Source organism: Pseudophryne corroboree, chromosome 2, assembly GCF_028390025.1.
Source record: "Pseudophryne corroboree isolate aPseCor3 chromosome 2, aPseCor3.hap2, whole genome shotgun sequence".
Taxonomy (NCBI): Eukaryota; Metazoa; Chordata; class Amphibia; order Anura; family Myobatrachidae; genus Pseudophryne; species Pseudophryne corroboree.
In genome coordinates, this window is record NC_086445.1 from 576,388,312 (window position 1) to 576,407,429 (window position 19,118).

Genomic DNA, 19,118 nt, shown 5'->3' on the forward strand with positions numbered 1-19,118 from the left:
TCGCAGGTTCGGCATTCAGGACTGGGTCCTGGTGACCACGGATGCAAGCCTCCGAGGGTGGGGGGCAGTCACACAGGGAAGAAATTTCCAGGGTCTCTGGTCAAGTCAGGGGGCTTGTCTGCACATCAATATCCTGGAACTAAGGGCCATATACAACGCCATAAATCAAGCAGAGCCTCTGCTTCGCTACCAACCGGTGCTGATTCAGGCAGACAACATCACCGCAGTGGCTCATGTAAACCGCCAATGCGGCACAAGGAGCAGGGTGGCGATGGCGGAAGCCACCAGAATTCTTCGCGGGGCGGAGAATCACGTAAAAGCACTGTTAGCAGTGTTCATTCTGGGAGTTGACAACTGGGAAGCAGACTTCCTCAGCAGGCACAACCTCCACCCGGGAGAGTGGGGACTTCATCAAGAAGTCTTCACACAGATTACAAGTCGTTGGGAACTGCCACAGGTGGACATGATGGCATCCCGCCTCAACAAAAAGCTACAAATGTATTGCGCCAGGTCAAGAGACCCTCAGGCGATAGCTGTGGACGCACTAGTGACACCGTGGGTGTTCCAGTCGGTTTATGTGTTTCCTCCTCTTCCTCTCATACCCAAGGTGCTGAGAATCGTAAGGAAAAGAGGAGTGAGAACAATACTCATTGTTCCGGTTTGGCCAAGAAGGACTTGGTATCTGGAATTGCAAGAAATGCTCTCAGAGGACCCATGGCCTCTGTCTCTCAGACAGGATCTGTTGCAACAGGGGCCCTGTCTGTTCCAAGACTTACCGAGGCTGCGTTTGACGGCATGGCGGTTGAACGCCGGATCCTAGCAGAAAAAGGCATTCCGGATGAGGTTATTCCTACGCTAATAAAGGCTAGGAAGGACGTGACGGCTAAGCATTATCACCGTATATGGCGAAAATATGTTGCTTGGTGTGAGGCCAGGAATGCCCCTACGGAGGAATTCCAGCTGGGCCGTTACCTTCACGTCCTACAGTCGGGAGTGACTTTGGGCTTAAAATGGGGTCCATTGAGGTCCAGATTTCAGCCCTAAATATTTTCTTTCAAAAGGAACTGGCTTCTCTTCCTGAAGTTCAGACGTTTGTAAAGGGAGTGCTGCATATTCAGCCCCTTTTGTTCCACCAGTGGCACCTTGGGATCTTAACGTGGTGTTGAGTTTCCTGAAATCACACTGGTTTGAGCCACTTAAAACCGCGGAGTTAAAATATCTCACGTGGAAGGTGGTCATGCTGTTGGCCTTAGCTTTGGCTAGGCGTGTGTCTGAATTGGCGGCTTTGTCACATAAAAGCCCCTATCTGGTTTTCCATATGGACAGGGCAGAATTACGGACTCGTCCGCACTTTCTGCCAAAAGTGGTGTCATCTTTTCATTTGAACCAACCTATTGTGGTGCCTGCGGCTACTCGTGACTTGGAGGATGCCAAGTTACTAGAGGTAGTCAGGGCTTTGAAGGTTTATGTAGCCAGAACGGCTGGAGTCAGGAAAACTGAGTCGTTGATTATCCTGTATGCATCCAACAAGCTGGGTGCTCCTGCTTCAAAGCAAACTATTGCTCGCTGGATCTGTAACACGATTCAGCAGGCTCATTTTGCGGCTGGATTGCCGCCTCCAAAATCAGTAAAAGCCCATTCCACAAGGAAGGTGGGCTCATCTTGGGCGGCTGCCCGAGGGGTCTCGGCATTACAGCTTTGCCGAGCAGCTACTTGGTCGGGTTCAAACACTTTTGCAAAATTCTACAAGTTTGAAACCCTGGCTGAGGAGGACCTTGTGTTTGCTCATTCGGTGCTGCAGAGTCATCCGCACTCTCCTGCCCGTTTGGGAGCTTTGGTATAATCCCCATGGTCCTTACGGAGTCCCCAGCATCCACTAGGACGTTAGAGAAAATAAGATTTTACTTACCGGTAATTCTATTTCTCGTAGTCCGTAGTGGATGCTGGGCGCCCGTCCCAAGTGCGGACTTCTTCTGCAATACTTGTATATAGTTATTGCTTACATAAGGGTTATGTTATGGTTGCATCAGGTTGGTCTGATGCTCTGTTGTTGTTCATACTGTTAACTGGGTAAGTTTATCACGAGTTATACGGTGTGATTGGTGTGGCTGGTATGAGTCTTACCCTGGATTCCAAAATCCTTTCCTTGTACTGTCAGCTCTTCCGGGCACAGTTTCCTTAACTGAGGTCTGGAGGAGGGACATAGAGGGAGGAGCCAGTGCACACCACTAGTCCTAATTTCTTAGAGTGCCCTGTCTCCTGCGGAGCCCGTCTATTCCCCATGGTCCTTACGGAGTCCCCAGCATCCACTACGGACTACGAGAAATAGATTTACCGGTAAGTAAAATCTTATTTTACATGCTTGGAAGGGCTGTTTTAGCAGGGCGCCGCAGAAAGGGCAGGGCGGATTTTGCCCTTAAAAAACGGGCAGGGCGCGGCGCCCTGCCCAAACAGCCTAGCGTGAACACTATGTTCATATATACGTTCTTTACATACAGAATATCTGTACTTTGGAATGATAGCAACTTCCAAATAATTAGTTTAAAATGGTTTTTATAGAAAAATAACCATTTAATTCACATCGTATTCCAAATGGCAACCGAAAGGTATTGCACGTACGAGAGAAAAAACAATAACAAGCTACTCTGCCCAAACACTGGGTCCAGAAACAACCGGTTCCTTAATCAACCAGTAAATAGAAAACGTACAAGTTAAAAAAGGCCCATCTGTCCATCAAAAGGGGTCCAGAAGGCATAAGTCCCAACACGTTTTGTCCTAGCTTGTGGACAAATCTGTCTGCCAGAACTGCCTTATATAGCAGAGGAAACAGGAAGTGTGCTAATGCCTCACTTCCTGTTGTCAAAACAGTAGATACAAACGGCTACTTAACCTTTAATAGCGGTCATGCTGATTGCTGGAAAACCAACATTCCTTCTTAGTATTTATTTGAAAAGATTTGAAGAAATTAAGTATCCACAGAAAGTCATCAGTCAAGCCTTAACAGGTGTCAACCAGGTTGAGAGGTCCGTTACTGGAAGAGAAAAAAACCACCGAAGTCCATAAGAAATCAGTACCCTTCATAACCACATTCAATTGCCGAGAGAAACGTATAAAAGATTAATTCAAGAAACATTGGAATGTGTTACTTATGGATCCGTTTCTAAAGGATTTAATGCCACCAAGACCAGAGATCGTGTTCTGTAAATCTAGGAACATCAAAGATATCCTGGCACCCAGCCTACTGTAGACAACTGATGTAAATGGTTCTAAAGCAAACCTAACCAGCCAGCGCAGGTTTCTGTATTGTTTCTGTTATAATCAGCAAAAGCAATGGAAGTTATAAGTGCGGTAGCTGTAATATATGTAAATTTTTACATCCACAAAGAAAAATCTCTTATAACCATGATGATACTAAAGAATACAAAGTTAAAGATTTTATAAATATCAATTCCACCTTGGTGATCTATATGCTTGAATGCACCTGCCACTATAAGTATGTTGGAAAAACAAAACGAGTGCTCAAACTTCGAATTCAGGAGCACATCCAAAACATAAAGAATAAAATCACTAATCAGGCACTCTACAGACATTTTCAGGAGAAACCTGAATCCATGTTGACATTTAAGGCAATAGAATTAGTCAAACCGGATGAAAGAGGAGATATTTTGAACAAACTCAAGACGTGAAATGTTTGGGATTTATGACCTCTCAACATTATCTCCCTTCGGGTTCAACCTTTAGCTTTGAGATCACCCCTTTTCTATGAATTTTCAATAATTTGATGACTTCAGAATCTTAATGCCATATCTCACCCACAATCTGGTCTATATTATAGATTCAATTGGTTAATCATCCTCAAGTATTCATATTTTCCCCTTCTCCACCCCCTTCTGAATCTTCTTTACTTCATTTTTGCACTATATTCTATGTGACTTCTTTAAGTGAGACATATTATATAGCTGCACAAGTCCACATGTCTAACAAATATGTTGCACATCTTTATATTGTTAGCACTGAAAATGTTTTTTTTTAAAGTCTTGGAGGCTATATTACTGATGAAATGTTATTTATTCATAGCAAAATATACGCACAAATACTGGAAGCTGCGTCCCTATATTAAATCAACCAGGCCTCTGCTAAAGACTTCTTGGAACACATGAAAATTGCATTCAGTTTCCCAAAGGATGTAATGGTGACTCTGAGTCTAAATACACAGTTTTATATATTGTACAAGATCTATATTCGTGGTTCCGCAATCATGGCCTTGCGTTCCACGCACGTCACTTTTCCTCTTCCCTTTATGTTTTGCGCGGTTTTGTCTAAAACTAGAATTTATGCAAAGTATACTCACAGATCCTTACCATCCCTGATCATTATCTATTTTGTTTGGTAGTCAATCACCTGATTTATATATTTAAGCTTAAAATCACTGAAACTGGAACAATGCGTTCCACCGGCACTTCCGCCACACGGACTTAGTATACTTCTGGTCCGGGTGCAGTGCAAGGAGGCAGCTAAATGCTCCACTTTTACAAGTGGCTGCACTGTAAAGTTTATTATGGACTATATTTAGTTACATTTGCACCTTCATAAGCCCGCCGTCCCACACTGTTATCACCGATCACCAGTTAGTAGTTTTTTTTATCTAAAACCCAGAAACGGAAGTGACTCATATGCGTTCCACTGCGGATCTATTTACTTCTCATCAGTACTACTTCATAGATTTTAAATTTTTATGAGAGAATTCAATCACTTCTCACTATCATATACTTATAGATTACTTTGAAATATTATGATGTATTTTTATCACCATTCACAACAGGAAGTGGCTCATTAGCACACTTCCTGTTTCCTCTGCTATATAAGGCGGATCTGGCAGACACCTAATCATCCCCTTGATGAAGTCCACAAGCTAGGACAAAACGTGTTGGGACTAATGCCTTCTGGACCCCTTTTGATGGACAGATGGGCCTTTTTTAACTTGTTTCTTGTATGTTTTCTACTTACTGGTTACCGTTTGGAATATTTGTGGTTAAGGAACCGGTTGTTTCGGGACCCAGAGTTTGGGCAGATAAGCTTCTTATTGTTTTTCTTGTTGCCATTTGGAATATGATGTGAATTAAATTATACTATTTGGAACTTGCTATAGTTCCTAAGTACATATTTTCTGTATGTAAAGAACGTATATATGAACAACCATTCCTTGCACCATAACAGGTTGCGCTATGTTTTTATTATTTTTTGTTTATTTTTCATATAGTTTGAGCTCCACTATGGTCAGTCGACTGAAGACCCTTATATAAAGGAAGCTAAGTATTTCTGTATCCCAATTTTATATTTTTTTCTTTCATACTATTAGACGCCACATCCACTCCAACGTACTATACCACTACCACTGGTGTGTCTCACTAACACACACATTTTACTGTGAAAAGCTGCCACTCTGTTATAGCTGAGGAGTGTGTGCAGTTCTGTATTGATATTACTTGGTCAATCACATAGTTCGCTTACCTTGACGCGTGTATCTCCCTTCATAGAAATATATGTGTGTATGTATGTATATTAATTGTTTTTTTTTTCAGTGATTGCAAAAACGCGCTACAGCGCGTATTATACCCAGAAACGGCTACCTGGGACTTGCATTTAAAAGATGAGCGGGTCCCCCAGGACGCGCTCATCTGCATCAGTGTGCGGCATTGCGCTAGCCAGTCGGTTTCCTCAGCCAATCACAGCCTGCAGCGGTGGAGGCGACAGGGTCAGCATGCAGCTGGGAGGAGCAGCCAATCATAGCCTGTAGTGTCTCCCGCCAGTTCGGCATTGTTTGAATCCCCCTCACAGCGGCGCTGACCTGGACTGGGCTCCACCGCCAGCACCATGAATCTGCGCTGCAGCGCTGTAAGACTGGCTCTGCTCCACCTCCTGCCCACTGCTCGCTGACCATGTCTCTGCCGCCAGCGCCAAGAGCTCACCCGGCACAGCGTCCTCCTCCACAACAGTGAGTGCCGCTCCGCATCTGCCCTGTGCCCGGGCTGCAGCAGGTGGATGAGCCTGTGCTACCTGGTGCAATGTGTCTCAGTGCTATGTGTCTCAGTGCTCTACCTGGTGCAGTGTGTCTCAGTGCTCTACCTGGTGCAATGTGTCTCAGTGCTATGTGTCTCAGTGCTATGTGTCTCAGTGCTCTACCTGGTGCAGTGTGTCTCAGTGCTCTACCTGGTGCAGTGTAAAACGTGCTCTGCCTGGCGCACAGTGTAGAAGGTGCTCTGCCTGGCGCACAGTGTAGAAGGTGCTCTGCCTGGCGCACAGTGTAGAAGCTGCACTACTGTGGTCACGCCCCTTCCCCACAAAGTAGCCTGTATGAAGTAGCCTTAGGGCGCCAAAATGTCTAGTTACAGCTCTGGTGCAGTGTCCTGTATGCTACACAGCCCAGCAGCATAGTCATCCCATCCTCCCCCTTTCAACACTTTGTAGTGTCCAAATCGGGTCTGTGTTTTTATATTTTTATAATAAGATTAATAAAAACCTTCATTCCGATGGGACCCAGAAAAGGACAGGTAGGACCCCAATTTTTAAAAGTGAGGTGTCCCTGGTACCCACTTTTTTTGGGACTCTGCGCAATCACTGTGTGTGTGTGTGTGTATGTATATATATATATATATATATATATATATATATATATATTGCTCAAAAAAAATAAAGGGAACACTTAAACACAATGTAACTCCAAGTCAGTCACACTTCTGTGAAATCAAACTGTCCACTTGGGAAGCAACACTGACTGACAATCAATTTCATATGCTGTTGTGCAAATGGAATAGACAACAGGTGGAAATTTATAGGCAATTAGCAAGACACCCCCAATAAAGGAGTTGTTCTGCAGGTGGTGACCACATACCACTTCTTAGCTCCTATGCTTTCTGGCTGATGATTTGGTCACTTTTGAAAGCTGGCGGTGCTTTCAGTCTAGTGGTAGCATGAGACGGAGTCTACAACCCACACAAGTGGCTCAGGTAGTGCAGCTCATCCAGGATGGCACATCAATGCGAGCTGTGGCAAGAAGGTTTGCTGTGTCTGTCAGCGTAGTGTCCAGAGCATGGAGGCGCTACCAGGAGACAGGCCAGTACATCAGGAGACGTGGAGGAGGCCGTAGGAGGGCAACAACCCAGCAGCAGGAACGCTACCTCCGCCTTTGTGCAAGGAGGAACAGGAGGAACACTGCCAGAGCCCTGCAAAATGACCTCCAGCAAGCCACAAATGTGCATGTCTACTCAAACGATCAGAAACAGACTCCATGAGGGTGGTATGACTGCCCGACGTCCACAGGTGGGGGTTGTGCTTACAGCCCAACACCGTGCAGGACGTTTGGCATTTGCCAGGAACACCAAGATTGGCAAATTCGCCACTGGCGCCCTGTGCTCTTCACAGATGAAAGCAGGTTCTCACTGAGCACGTGACAGACTTGACTGGAGACGCCAAGGAGAACGTTCTGCTGCCTGCAACATCCTCCAGCATGACCGGTTTGGCAGTGGGTCAGTAATGGTGTGGGGTGGCATTTCTTTGGGGGGCCGCACAGCCCTCCATGTGCTCGCCAGAGGTAGCCTGACTGCCATTAGGTGCCGAGATGAGATCCTCAGACCCCTTGTGAGACCATATGCTGGTGCGGTTGGCCCTGGGTTCCTCCTAATGCAAGACAATGCTAGACCTCATGTGGCTGGAGTGTGTCAGCAGTTCCTGCAAAATGAAGGCATTGATGCTATGGACTGGCCCGCCCGTTCCCCAGACCTGAATCCAATTGAGCACATCTGGGGCATCATGTCTTGCTCCATCCACCAACGCACCACAGACTGTCCAGGAGTTGGCGGATGCTTTAGTCCAGGTCTGGGAGGAGATCCCTCAGGAGACCATCCGCCACCTCATCAGGAGCATGCCCAGGCATTGTAGGGAGGTCATACAGGCACGTGGAGGCCACACACACTACTGAGCCTCATTTTGACTTGTTTTAAGGACATTACATCAAAGTTGGATCAGCCTGTAGTGTGTTTTTCCACTTTAATTTTGAGTGTGACTCCAAATCCAGACCTCCATGGGTTAATAAATTTGATTTCCATTGATAATTTTTGTGTGATTTTGTCAGCACATTCAACTATGTAAAGAACAAAGTATTTAATAAGAATATTTAATTCATTCAGATCTAGGATGTGTTTAATATTTCTCTGACGTCCTAAGTGGATGCTGGGACTCCGTAAGGACCATGGGGAATAGCGGCTCCGCAGGAGACTGAGCACAACTAAAAGAAAGCTTTTGGTCTAACTGGTGTGCACTGGCTCCTCCCTCTATGACCCTCCTCCAGACTTCAGTTAGAATCTTGTGCCCGGCTGAGCTGGATGCACACTAGGGGCTCTCCTGAGCTCCTAGAAAAGAAAGTATATTTTAGGTGTTTTATTTTCAGTGAGATCTGCTGGCAACAGACTCATTGCTACGAGGGACTAAGGGGAGAAGAAGCGAACCTACCTGACTGGAGATAGTTTGGGCTTCTTAGGCTACTGGACACCATTAGCTCCAGAGGGATCGAACACAGGACCCGACCTCGATCGTTTGGTCCCGGAGCCGCGCCGCCGTCCCCCTTACAGAGCCAGAAGCATGAAGATGTTACTGGAAATCGGCGGCAGAAGACTTCGATCTTCTTCAACAAGGTAGCGCACAGCACTGCAGCTGTGCGCCATTGCTCCTCATGCACACCTCACACTCCGGTCACTGATGGGTGCAGGGTGCTGGGGGGGGGGGTGCCCTGAGCAGCAATATGAATACCTTGGCTGGCAAAAAATCACAATATATAGTCCCAGAGGCTATATATGTGATAAATACCCCTGCCAGAATCCATAAAAAAAGCGGGAGAAAAGTCAGCCGAAAAAGGGGCTATCTCCCTCAGCACACTGGCGCCATTTTTCCCTCACAGCTCCGCTGGAAGGATCGCTCCCTGGCTCTCCCCTGCAGTTTCAAGCTACAGAAGGGTAAAAAAGAGAGGGGGGGCACTAAATTTAGGCGCAGCAATATATATTTATAAGCAGCTATAAGGGAAACACTCAGTTATAGTGTTAATCCCTGTGTTATATAGCGCTCTGGTGTGTGCTGGCATACTCTCTCTCTGTCTCCCCAAAGGGCTTTGTGGGGTCCTGTCCTCTGTCAGAGCATTCCCGGTGTGTGTGCGGTGTGTCGGTACGGCTGTGTCGACATGTTTGATGAGGAGGCTTATGTGGAGGCGGAGCAGATGCCGATAAATGTGATGTCACCCCCTGCGGGGCCGACACCGGAGTGGATGGTTATGAAGGAATTACGTGACAGTGTCGACTCCTTACATAAAAGGTTTGACGACATACCAAATATGGGACAGCCGGGTTCTCAGCCTGTGCCTGCCCAGGCGTCTCAAAAGCCATCAGGGGCTCTAAAACGCCCGCTACCTCAGATGGCAGGCACAGATGTCGACACGGATACTGACTCCAGTGTCGACGACGATGAGACTAATGTAACTTCCAATAGGGCCACACGTTACATGATTGAGGCTATGAAAAATGTGTTGCACATTTCTGATGTTACCCCAGGTACAACAAAAAAGGGTATTCTGTTTGGAGAGAAAAAACTACCAGTAGTTTTTCCTCCATCTGAGGAGTTAAATGAAGTGTGTGAAGAAGCGTGGGCTTCCCCCGATAAGAAACTAGTAATTTCTAAAAGGTTACTAATGACGTACCCTTTCCCGCCAGAGGATAGGTCACGTTGGGAAACATCCCCTAGGGTGGATAAAGCGCTCACACACTTGTCAAAGAAGGTGGCACTACCGTCTCCGAATACGGCCGCCCTAAAGGAACCTGCTGATAGAAAGCAGGAGGCTATCCTGAAGTCTGTATATACACACACAGGTATTATACTGAGACCAGCTATTGCTTCAGCATGGATGTGCAGTGCTGCAGCTGCGTGGTCAGATTCCCTGTCGGAAAATATTGATACCCTAGACAGGGACACTATATTGCTAACCGTAGAGCATATTAAAGACGCAGTCTTATACATGAGAGATGCACAGAGGGATATTTGCCGGCTGGCATCTAAAATAAGTGCAATGTCCATTTCTGCCAGGAGAGGGTTATGGACTCGGCAGTGGACAGGTGATGCTGATTCTAAAAGGCACATGGAAGTTTTGCCTTATAAGGGTGAGGAGTTGTTTGGGGATGGTCTCTCGGACCTCGTTTCCACAGCAACAGCTGGGAAGTCTGCATTTTTACCCCATGTTCCCTCACAGCCAAAGAAAGCACCGTATTATCAGGTACAGTCCTTTCGGCCCCATAAGGGCAAGCGGGTTAGAGGCGCGTCCTTTCTGCCCAGAGGCAGAGGTAGAGGGAAAAAGCTGCAGCATGCAGCCAGTTCCCAGGAGCAAAAGTCCTCCCCCCGCTTCCTCTAAGTCCACCGCATGACGGTGGGGGCCCGTCTCAAAAATTTCAGCAATCAGTGGGCTCGCTCACGGGTGGATCCCTGGATCTTTCAAGTAGTATCTCAGGGGTACAAGCTGGAATTTGAGACGTCTCCCCCCCCGCCGTTTCCTCAAATCTGCCTTGCCAACAACTCCCTCAGGCAGGGAGGCAGTGCTAGAGGCAATTCACAAGCTGTATTCCCAGCAGGTGATAGTCAAGGTGCCCCTACTTCAATAAGGACGGGGTTACTATTCCACAATGTTTGTGGTACTGAAACCGGACGGTTCGGTGAGACCCATTTTAAATTTGAAATCCTTGAACACATATTTAAAAAAATTCAAGTTCAAGATGGAATCGCTCAGGGCGGTTATTGCAAGCCTGGACGAGGGGGATTACATGGTATCACTGGACATCAAGGATGCTTACCTGCATGTCCCCATTTACCATCCTCACCAGGAGTACCTCAGATTTGTGGTACAGGATTGTCATTACCAATTCCAGACGTTGCCGTTTGGTCTATCCACGGCTCCGAGGGTCTTTACCAAGGTAATGGCCGAAATGATGATACTCCTTCGAAAGAAGGGAGTTTTAATTATCCCGTACTTGGACGATCTCCTGATAAAGGCGAGGTCCAGGGAGCAGTTGTTAGTCGGGGTAGCACTATCTCGGGAGGTGCTACAACAGCACGGCTGGATTCTAAATATCCCAAAGTCACAGCTGGTCCCGACGACACGTCTACTGTTCCTGGGGATGGTTCTGGACACAGAACAGAAAAAAGTGTTTCTCCCGGAGGAGAAGGCCAAGGAGCTGTCATCTCTAGTCAGAGGCCTCCTAAAACCAAAACAGGTGTCTGTGCATCACTGCACGCGGATCCTGGGAAAGATGGTAGCTTCTGACGAAGCAATTCCATTCGGCAGGTTCCATGCAAGAACCTTTCAGTGGGACCTGTTGGACAAGTGGTCCGGATCGCATCTTCAGATGCATCGGCTGATAACCCTGTCTCCAAGGACCAGGGTGTCTCTGCTGTGGTGGCTGCAAAGTGCTCATCTTCAAGAAGGCTGCAGATTCGGCATACAGGACTGGGTTCTGGTGACCACGGATGCCAGTCTTCGAGGCTGGGGGGCAGTCACACAGGGAAGAAACTTCCAAGGACTATGGTCAAGTCAGGAGACTTCCCTACACATAAATATTCTGGAACTGAGGGCTATTTTCAATGCCCTAAGTCAGGCAAAACCCCTGCTTCAAAACCAGCCGGTACTGATCCAGTCAGACAACATCACGGCAGTCGCCCATGTAAACCGACAGGGCGGCACGAGAAGCAGGACGGCGATGGCAGAAGCCACAAGGATTCTCCGATGGGCGGAAAATCACGTGTTAGCACTGTCAGCAGTGTTTATTCCGGGAGTGGACAACTGGGAAGCAGACTTCCTCAGCAGGCACGACCTCCACCCTAAAAAGATATTGCGCCAGGTCAAGAGACCCGCAGGCGATAGCTGTGGACGCTCTAGTGACACCGTGAATGTACCGGTCGGTTTATGTGTTCCCTCCTCTTCCTCTCATACCAAAGGTACTGAGGATAATAAGGAGAAGAGGAGTAAGAACTATACTCATTGTTCCGGATTCGCCAAGAAGAGCTTGCTACCCGGAACTTCAAGAAATGATGTCAGAGGACCCATGGCCTCTGCCGCTCAGACAGGACCTGCTGCAGCAGGGGCCCTGTCTGTTCCAAGGCTTACCGCGGCTGCGTTTGACGGCATGGCGGTTGAACACCGGATCCTGAAGGATAAGGGCATTCCGGAGGAAGTCATTCCTACGCTGATTAAAGCTAGAAAAGAAGTGACCGCAAACCATTATCACCGCATATGGCGAAAATATGTTGCGAGGTGTGAGGCCAGGAATGCCCCAACGGAGGAATTTCAGCTGGGCCGTTTTCTGCACTAACTACAGTCAGGGGTGACTATGGGCCTAAAATTGGGTTCCACTAAGGTCCAGATTTTCGGCTCTATCGATTTTCTTCCAGAGAGAACTGGCTTCACTACCTGAAGTTCAGACTTTTGTTAAGGGAGTGCTGCATATTCAGCCCCCTTTTGTGCCTCCAGTGGCACCTTGGGATCTCAACGTAGTGTTGGATTTCCTAAAGTCACATTGGTTTGAGCCACTTAAAACCGTGGAATTGAAATATCTCACGTGGAAAGTGGTCATGTTGTTGGCCTTGGCTTCGGCCAGGCGTGTATCAGAATTGGCGGCTTTGTCATGTAAAAGCCCTTATCTGATTTTCCATATGGATAGGGCAGAATTGAGGACTCGTCCCCAGTTTCTCCCTAAGGTGGTATCAGCCTTTAATCTGAACCAACCTATCGTGGTGCCTGCGGCTACTAAAGACTTGAAGGCTTCCAAGTTGTTGGACGTAGTCAGGGCCCTGAAAATTTATGTTTCCAGGACAGCTGGAGTCAGAAAGACTGACTCGCTATTCATCCTTTATGCGCCCCACAAGTTGGGTGCACCTGCTTCAAAGCAGACTATTGCTCGCTGGATCTGTAGTACGATTCAGCTTGCACATTCTGCGGCTGGACTGCCGCAACCTAAATCGGTGAAAGCCCATTCCACGAGGAAGGTGGGCTCTTCTTGGGCGGCTGCCCGAGGGGTCTCGGCTCTTCAACTTTGCCGAGCAGCTACTTGGTCGGGGTCAAACACATTTGCAAAATTCTACAAGTTTGACACCCTGGCTGAGGAGGACCTAGAGTTTGCCCATTCGATGCTGCAGAGTCATCCGCACTCTCCCGCCCGTTTGGGAGCTTTGGTATAATCCCCATGGTCCTTACGGAGTCCCAGCATCCACTTAGGATGTCAGAGAAAATAAGAATTTACTCACCGGTAATTCTATTTCTCGTAGTACGTAGTGGATGCTGGGCGCCCATCCCAAGTGCGGATTGTCTGCAATACTTGTATATAGTTATTGTTTAACTAAAGGGTTATTGTTGAGCCATCTGTTGAGAGGCTCAGTTGTTATCATACTGTTAACTGGGTATTGTATCACGAGTTATACTGTGTGATTGGTGTGGCTGGTATGAGTTTTACCCGGGATTCAAAATCCTTCCTTATTGTGTCAGCTATTCCGGGCACAGTATCCTAACTGAAGTCTGGAGGAGGGTCATAGAGGGAGGAGCCAGTGCACACCAGTTAGACCAAAAGCTTTCTTTTAGTTGTGCCCGGTCTCCTGCGGAGCCGCTATTCCCCATGGTCCTTACGGAGTCCCAGCATCCACTACGGACTACGAGAAATAGAATTATCGGTGAGTAAATTCTTATTTTTTTTTGAGCAGTGTATATGTGTATGTATGTATGTATGTATGTATGTGTGTGTCATACGCGCACGCAGGGGGGGTTTCCAAGTACCTAGAAACCCCCCCTGGCCGCCGATCCATCTGCGCTGCTGATCGTTTTTTTTGTGTGTATACAGCGTGAGGAACTGATAGGCTGCAGCAGCGCCATCCTTACACAGAGATGCTTGCTGCCTGTAGAGGGAGCTGCAGTAACAGCGCAGCACACAGCTCCTGTACTTGAAGTGAAAGAGAAAGAGGCTGGTGACGGTGAGGGCACTGGGTAGGCAGTGGATGTGTCCAATACTCACTGAATCCAGGTGGGTGTTAGAAACTGTATGTTGGGATTGAAGGAGAGACCGGTGGTGTGTAATAAAATAGGCTGGCTGGGGGGGGGGGGGGGGGAGGTGATGGAAGGCTGTAGTTACTTGTAATGGTGTGTGTATGTATGGCATGTGTAGTGTGTGTGTGTGTGTGTGTGTGTGTGTGTGTGTATGCAAAGCATGCTATATGCATGTATACTGTGTGTGTATGTATGCATGTATACTGTGTGTGTTTGCATGTATACTGTGTGTATGTATGCTATGCGTATGAATGTATACAGTGTGTATGTATGCTGCGTGCATGTATACTGTATGTATGCTATGTGCATGTATACTGTATGTATGCTGCATGCATGTATAGTCTGTGTGTTTGTATGGATGCTGTGTGCATGTATACTATGTGTGTGTATATGTGTGTGCTGTATTGTGTGTGTGTGCGCATGCATGTATGCTGTGTCCATGTTTACTGTGTGTATGTATGTATGCTACTGTATGTGTATGTCCGGTGGTCCGGCACTCCTCTGACATTCAAAATAATACTCGAGTGCCCTCTGTAAATAATTATAATCCCGATAAAGGCAGGTGTACTCAGATTTTACAAAATAACTGTAATGATGCAAAGTCACAGCATATCCACGTTTCGGGGGCCCGTAGCCCTGACATGTTGATATGCTGTGACTTTGCATCATTACAGTTTTTTGGTAAAATCTGACTGCACCTGCCTTTCTTACTGGGATTATATACAGTATATTCATACACAGTACATGTATACCCATCCACACATATACAAACACATGAATACATACATGTACGGAACCCCCCCCCCCCCCCATGGAAATACTGCGTTTGCCACTGCGTGTGTGTGTGTATGTATATATGTGTGTGCATGTATGTATGTATGTATGTGTGTGTATGTGTATATACACATATATATATATATATATATATAAATGTGTGTATATATATATATATATAATATAATAGGGGTCATTCCATTCAACTTAAAAAATGTACTGACCCTCTCTGATTTTTATGAAATTTGGTATACCAGTAGGATGGGAGGAAAAACTAATCTACACCAAATTTCAACACCATAGGTTGGATATTTTTGGAGGTGGAGCCATTTAAAAATGACCAAAATATGCAATTTTACTGCCGCAGGGGTCATTTCGTTTGCCTGTAACTTGAGTTCTAATTAAGACAGAGAGATGAAATTAGTGTCTTTTTGAAGCTTATGACTGGATCTTTTCACTTCAATTTTAATTTATTAAGGTAGTACTAAAAATTTGGAGTAAATTAGTTTCTCGTCAGACCTAACAAGCACAGCAAATGTCATTGAAATTGGTGGTGGTCATGAAAATGGCTGTGTTGATTTTGATGTGGAATGACATATAGCACCCATTTGATACTACGAAGAAGGCCTCTTAATCATTTCCTGAATACAATTAATTTCAGTTTCTTGTTTGTCAAATCTTATTCGACTATAAAGAAATAGCTTTTTCTCTTTTAGGTAGATTTTAAGTGGTATGCTTGTTAGAAATATAACCTCTATACACCTAAAATTCAATCGTTTAAATATTCCCAATAATAAATTCCTTTAGGTGATATACCCATTATTGGGAGGATATCAGATCTTCTTCCTCAAATTCAAATATTAAATAATCCCAGTAACAGAATCCCATTGTTGGGTCATTATTCCAAAACTTTATAATAATAATTAGCCTTAATACATTAATTGTATATCCAAGAGTTCAACAAAACTTTCATATTATATATTTTTTAAACTCAACAGTTTTTTACTGTTTTTAATAATCTTTACCCCTACAATGTTCACTTATAATTCAGTGTTGGTTCGTGATTCACATGCCAGGATCAATTCATCTGGTCTGTATTTCCTAGAGTCCTATTAAAGGTGTGTGCACATGGTGAGATTTATCCTTGCGATTTTTATTTACGAATAATTAAACTATTAGATGTGTAGTGTTTTTTTTTAACAAGTAATGCAAATGGCTATAAATTAAATTAAATTGAGGTAAATGCCTTCTTAAATTTACTTTATCCAAATAGAACAGGAGAGTCCCTCCCACAACCAAGCAGCATACAGGTCCAGTAATGAATGACCTGCTTTCAGGGAACTCCCTTATAAAGCTAAAGAGGCATGAAATCGCTTCCTTACAGGTAATTATAATATTTATATATATTTTTCCCTATTTTGAAGATAGCCAGAATGCCTAGTTCTACTATTAGATCCCTCTTACTTCGCTATATTCAATTAACCAGTTATCTGAAATTATTTTAACTATCTCCTTAAATAATAATAATAATTAGATAATTGTGTTCCATTATAGTGCTTATTACTTCTCCATGTGTCAAGCCTCTTTTTGAACAGCCTATCTTAGGACCTATTTCCGATCTTTACTGGGAGCCACCCCTCTTAACCGTCCTCTACTTTTCATGTGTAATAAAGCTATGTGGGCATATTTTATATATCCGTGCGGGCGAATGTTTGTTAAGTCAAAATGGGATTGAGGTAGAAAAACTGCGCTGTATAGACTTTAGCTGGCCTAGGGGTAGTCACAGGGCTCCCCTGTTGGGCCCTAAAATAGAAATGGATATGTGCAATACGGAAGGAAGACCACTCCTGATTGGCGCTTGTCAAGTAACACCCACATAAAACATTATGATTGAGCCATGATTGGTAGAAATTAAGGCATGTGTCTAGTGTTATGTAAAAACAATCTCTGTTTTAATTTAAACAAACACTTAAAATCAAAACACATATAAAATGGAAAACAGAAGTAGATAACACAAGGAATCCTACCAAGATGGTGGCCGGAGCCGCAGGTGTTATATGCAAGGTATACCCGGGAACGATACCCTACGTAAGGCTCCGGAAGGCGAGATTTTCCCTGTGAAATAAACTGAGTCCAAAACAGTCCTTGGAAGTCCAGAGCACTGGTAGGCTGTGTGTGTGTATGTATATGTGTGTGTGTGTGTATGTATGTGTGTATATATATATATATATATATATATATATATATATATATATATATAATGTGTGTATAATATGTATATAAAAAAAATATTAATTGTTTATTTTTTTTTATTTATACTGCTCTAAACTATCCAGTCCGGTGAGTGCTGCTTATACACTGCATCTATCAATCGCTTTTGCAGCTTAAAAGGGCACCGCAAGTAATGTCACAGTAACCAGTTGAGTGCCGGACAGTTGGGCACTAAAAAAAATTTTCTGCCTACCCTGTGCCTCAGGTATTAGAGGGGGAGCCTGAGCTGCACTAAAAAACTCTTTAGCGCTCAGACTTCTGTCACCAGCTATACCCCTCCAGTGTCCATATTACTGAGAGAGAATGAAAGGTAATTATGCAGCAGTGTGGCTTATTTTACTTTTTAGTTCTCACTATTTTATTACATGGGCACTTTCCATTCTGATTCCATGATTTCAGATGGAAAATGTTTTCCAGAGACCGCTTGGGATGTCACTCAAAGCCTCTGGGAAAAGTAGCTTCTTTATAAACCACTTGGTGGGAAGAATCCAGGGGATGTTAGTCTTCTGGTCTTTACCTAATGTAGATGTGAATCTTTCCATTGTAATGGCTGCCATGGACTGTTTTACAAGATAAGTTAAGAAATTGGTCATTTTTAATTCCTGTTTTAATTTCGGCAGGTACACTCCAGTTGGGCGATCCTTCTTTTCACCACCTGAGGGTTACTATCACCCATTGGGTGGAGGTCGTGAGGTTTGGTTTGGCTTTCACCAATCTGTGCGTCCAGCGATGTGGAACATGATGCTTAACATTGATGGTAAGTGCATGCGGTGCCTCTTTTCTACAAATTTCTATTTGAAGTTTAAAAACCAAAAGCGATTGATAAAGTTATTCTTCTGTAGGTTGCACAGTTGCATTCAAGATTGCTCATCTCCTAAATAGGGCTTGCTGCTTAAGTTGTATAAATTTGTTTTTGATGCAGACATCACTCTTAATAAATGTGTGGGATTTCTTCTCATGATAGCAGTTCTCCAGGAGGAGGGAATGCCAGGGAATTTGTATGAAGATACTTTTTAATTCCGTATGTTTTGGATTTACGTATATTGCAGAAAGTCCCAAACATTTTTTTCAATGGCTCCCATATCTGTATATTGATATGCATAATCAAGGTGCAGCTTTTTATGAGCTTTCTCACATTTCAATAACTTTTATACAGGCTTTGTTGTGGCTGGCACTTACCAATTGCTTTCACCAACTTGCTAGTGTTTTTCTGTTGTCTTTTTTTTTTTATTATGTTGCATCTTTGCTATGTTTTTTGCATTGGTTAAACATGTATTCAATAGCAGATTTGTATTCCTGTACCCATCCTCTTGGCGATATGCATGCATGGGTAAAAGCACAGAAGGGAGCAACATAAGTAATCAGTCTTTCATGAGGGCATATGAGTTATCTTTAGTTTAGTACACTTTTCTAAAGTGTTTGGCTATTTCTGTGTTATCCGTTTACCTGTGTGGTTTTTGCGTGGACTCTAATGGGCCCTACACACTGGGCGATAATACTGCACGATTCATTAATACTCATTAATATTCATTAATACTCATAGCTGCCCACAAGATGGCTAATATCCTGCTGACATCTAAACAAGTGGATATAGAAGATCTATAAAGCACAGCCTGTAACCCAGGTTTAGTTATATCTGAGCTGCTCAGAAATGTTTAGTGTGCGGTTGTGTTTAGGTGATGGATACAATTTACACTGGTACATGCTTCTACTGTTATGAGCGGTTTAGATTTGCTGCAGTTTGTCATACTACTTACAACATTTTGTTAGGGTTTTTTTTTTGTACATTCAGTGTTTATTTGCAATCACAAATATACATAAGCAATAAAACTGTTTCTGAACAATTAAGATATGATTGCAGTTTTAAAATATCCATTAACAGTAAAAAACAAAACACTGAAAGAACAAGAGCAACATAAGGCATTATGAAGAGGAGGGGAAAAGCAGGAGCTAA

The 19,118-nt window shown here is 44.6% G+C and overlaps 1 protein-coding gene across 1 annotated transcript in view; it reads left to right on the plus strand.

Moving 5' to 3' along the window:
* Window positions 1–19,118, plus strand: part of LOC135002199 (protein argonaute-4) — a 223,367-nt gene that overhangs the window by 72,432 nt on the left and 131,817 nt on the right. Inside the window, exon 5 of the mRNA XM_063951647.1 lies at window positions 17,785–17,921. Within this exon, the coding sequence (XP_063807717.1) occupies window positions 17,785–17,921 (137 nt within the window). The remainder of the gene's footprint in view (window positions 1–17,784; window positions 17,922–19,118) is intronic.